Raw genomic sequence first — 3,128 nt, forward strand, 5'->3', positions numbered from 1 at the left:
AATTTATAATCACCAAAGCTTTCTTCTCTCTACACATATAAACAACAGTGGTAATCTTGAAAATAAAAATTAAAAAGAAAATGATTTATATTCTTATTTGTATTCTATATTCCCCAAGAAAAAAAAGGAACACAAAAAAAAGTGTAATTCACATTTGCTCTAAGGCTTTTGGTGTTGGTTTTGTTGGTATTGTTTGACCAAAAGTTGAGCATAAAGGATTTCATTCCAAGTATCAGGAACACCGGGTAAACACCAATGGCTGCAATCTTGATAATGCAACGGCGATTTGATTTCCGCCGCCGTGTATTGTTTTTTCCGGTAGATAGACGGGTGGCCGTCCTTTCGGAAATCCGTTTGCCTCGTGATGTTCATATACGACACTTGGGTTTTCATTCCTTTGAAAACTTTCTCTAATACCACCATCTTGTCCGGATACGGGGTCAGGTAAGTGGTGTTCTTGATGGGCTCGACCTCATGGTCACATGCTCCTCCAGAATTCCATTGCCCTCCGCTATCCATATAAAAAAAACAACAAGAATTCGTTATATTTTGATGCATTTTACCCTTCAACACAGTAACGTTTTCTTTTGTTAATTCCCCTAATTATTTGCCAGTTATCAAGTCGTTTGAAGGTTATTGACTTAATGGATGTTCGTAATTGAAAACTCAGTTAACATCATTTCCTTAAATACGCGAGGAAAATATGGTACTTACCTGAAATGGGATGCAGAGTAACCTCGGAAGAAAACCGACGTTTTTGTTGGGTTCATATTCGCATCGACCCACATTCCCCATGTTGTCATTGCTTTACGAAACGCCTCTAAAACATTAAGCTCATGATAGACATGGCTACCTTCTTGATAATAGTCTTGCCTGCAAATTTCATTAACGATCAATACCACAATAAAAATGACCTTAAATGGATATTTTGGAAAAACGTGAATACCCTTTGGCAGTCTTGTCGTGAGTCCACCAATGCCCGGTGTTGAAGACTACCACATCGGCGGTTTTGTACTGATCGGCTGAGCTACTGATCAAATCGAGCCGAAGGGTCTCCTTCTTTGTCCCATTTTTGTCTTTGGTTTCCCATTCTTGAACCAAGAATGGTGCAACAAATAACTCGATTGTGCAATTATAATCCTACAAATTCATACCGACAATTAAGCAAAGTTTCGAGTAATACAGCAATAACCCATTCTGAATAATCAAAGAAACTATAGAACGATTATCACCAAAGAGACTGATATACCTTGAATACAAAGGAATAAGAAGCTTCTGATCTGAAATGATGCCTTCCTGAGGCTTCATAAACCTTGGTTTGATCTTTAATGGAGTTTCGGAGTATGCAAATTAATGATTCCCACATATTTCTGTTCAGAGAATCGCCAACGAAAACCAATCGCTTTCCTCTCAACAATTGCAACATCTTGATTCCATCCAACCTAATATATTTATGAATGAGTTCATAAAACCAGAAATTCTAAAATTGAACAAAATTTCAAGAATTCGAGCTTTGTCAACTGATCAACTCCATGATAAGTGGATGCAATCAATGGAGTATAAGCAAAAACAAGTCATTCAAAAACCTATGAACTTAAATGATGAATCATAATCAAAGATACCCAGAAACTAAAAACTGTTAAAATTGAAGATTGGAGCATGAAACTTGACATACCTTGGTAAAGTGCAACCCTTAGGTTTCCATTTGAACATTTGAAACCCTAAATCAGGTCTACCATTCGAGAAACAATTGAATTGTTCATCAATCAATGAACAAGAACCGGGTTTATATAATGGGTATGATTCATCTCTTACCCATTCCCCATCAAACAAGTCACAGTTGACTAAATTCTTCACCAAATCCTGAATTCCAAGTTTCGTCCCGTTATTACCCTGTTCCTTTCCTAAAGAAGCAACATTATTTGCGGTGCCTTTATCTTCGTTTCCTTGACTGGGACCACTTCCAGCATCCTTTCCCAAAGATGTCGGCATTGATTCATGGGGATTTGGACTTGGCTTCACCATATTTTCGGTAGCATTATTCGGTACTGATTTCGGCGCTTCTGAAGCTAAACTTGGAACCGTTTTAGAGGTCTGATTCGATCCCGGTTGAGATGGTAGGGACCCAATTGTGGTCTGGTGAGATGGTGGTGACCCAGATGTGGTCTGGTTCGAACTTGGTTGAGATGGTGGAGACCCAGTTGTGGTCTGGTTCGAACCATCACTCTGAGTTTGGTTTTGAACAATTGGCGGATCTTTAATCACATTAGGTGAGTCAGGATTCATGGTTTGAGATCTGAAGATAGTGCCATTAGAAGAAACAGTAGAAGGTTGGGAAGGGAAAAAGTAAGAGTAAATAGAAGAGAACTGAGACCTAGCAGATGAAGGAGTTGTAGTGGTACCATTGGGTTGAATAGTTGTACCAGTGAAGATATTAGAAAACCATGGAGAAGAAGGATCTGGTGAAGGATTAAAAGCTAAGAAAAAAGTAACAGCAACAAAAACAGAAATGAAAACATAAGCAAAAGCCCTTGTCTTCTTTGTTTGAAAAGAAAAGATGTTCTTCAGCTTCAAGTCTGAAACCAGACTTCTTTCATTGATGGGAATGTATTTAGTTGAATCCGCCATGAAAATGAAGAATTTGAGGTTTTCAGTGAGAGAGAGAGAGAGAGATACAGAGTCTCTTTTGGACTCTTTTTCCAGAGAGAGAGAGAAAGAAAGAAGGGGCGGATGGAGAAGACGACGTATGCTGTTCTTTCGGAAAGCAATGAGATTTGATTTTTAAAATGTTATTTTCGAATTAATATTTATAATATAATAATTATAAATATAATTCATGAATTAATTGGTTTAATATGTATTTTAGGTATCAGTTATTGTTTTAAAACAGAATTTAATGATTAGTTTAAAAAGTAAGATAAAATAGGGGGGGGGTGCTAATGGCACCCCTTATAGGGGGGTGTTGAATGTATTGGAAATTGAAATGAGTTTGAAATTCATAAACATCAAATCAATTTTAAAAATATATTATATTTAATTATTATTAGTATTTAATATATATATATATATATATCAATTAATTAAGTTATATTATATAATTATATATATAATTACAATAATCTTTATAT

At 36.2% G+C, this 3,128-nt stretch overlaps 1 protein-coding gene across 1 annotated transcript; it reads right to left on the reverse strand.

Moving 5' to 3' along the window:
* LOC112506928 (protein trichome birefringence-like) lies at positions 1 to 2,681 on the reverse strand. Its single transcript, XM_025111264.1, has 5 exons — positions 1,676 to 2,681; positions 1,250 to 1,442; positions 947 to 1,140; positions 715 to 873; positions 1 to 511 (listed from the first exon to the last, which is right to left on the reverse strand). Exons 1-5 carry the CDS (start codon positions 2,626 to 2,628, stop codon positions 160 to 162), a joined length of 1,851 nt encoding a protein of 616 aa, XP_024967032.1. The 5' UTR covers positions 2,629 to 2,681; the 3' UTR covers positions 1 to 159.
* Positions 2,682 to 3,128: the final 447 nt, after the last annotated feature.

This window comes from Cynara cardunculus (assembly GCF_001531365.2).
Source record: "Cynara cardunculus var. scolymus isolate 2C chromosome LG 2, CcrdV1, whole genome shotgun sequence".
Taxonomy (NCBI): Eukaryota; Viridiplantae; Streptophyta; class Magnoliopsida; order Asterales; family Asteraceae; genus Cynara; species Cynara cardunculus.

Bases quoted from the DNA above. Each gene is read 5' to 3' on its own strand.
- LOC112506928 (XM_025111264.1), bottom strand. From the start codon at position 2,628: ATGGCGGATTCAACTAAATACATTCCCATCAATGAAAGAAGTCTGGTT. The intron at 874-946 runs GTATTCACGTTT...TGAAATTTGCAG, and splicing joins CACGACAAGACTGCCAAAGG to GCAAGACTATTATCAAGAAG. The intron at 512-714 runs GTAAGTACCATA...TTATATGGATAG, and splicing joins TACTCTGCATCCCATTTCAG to CGGAGGGCAATGGAATTCTG.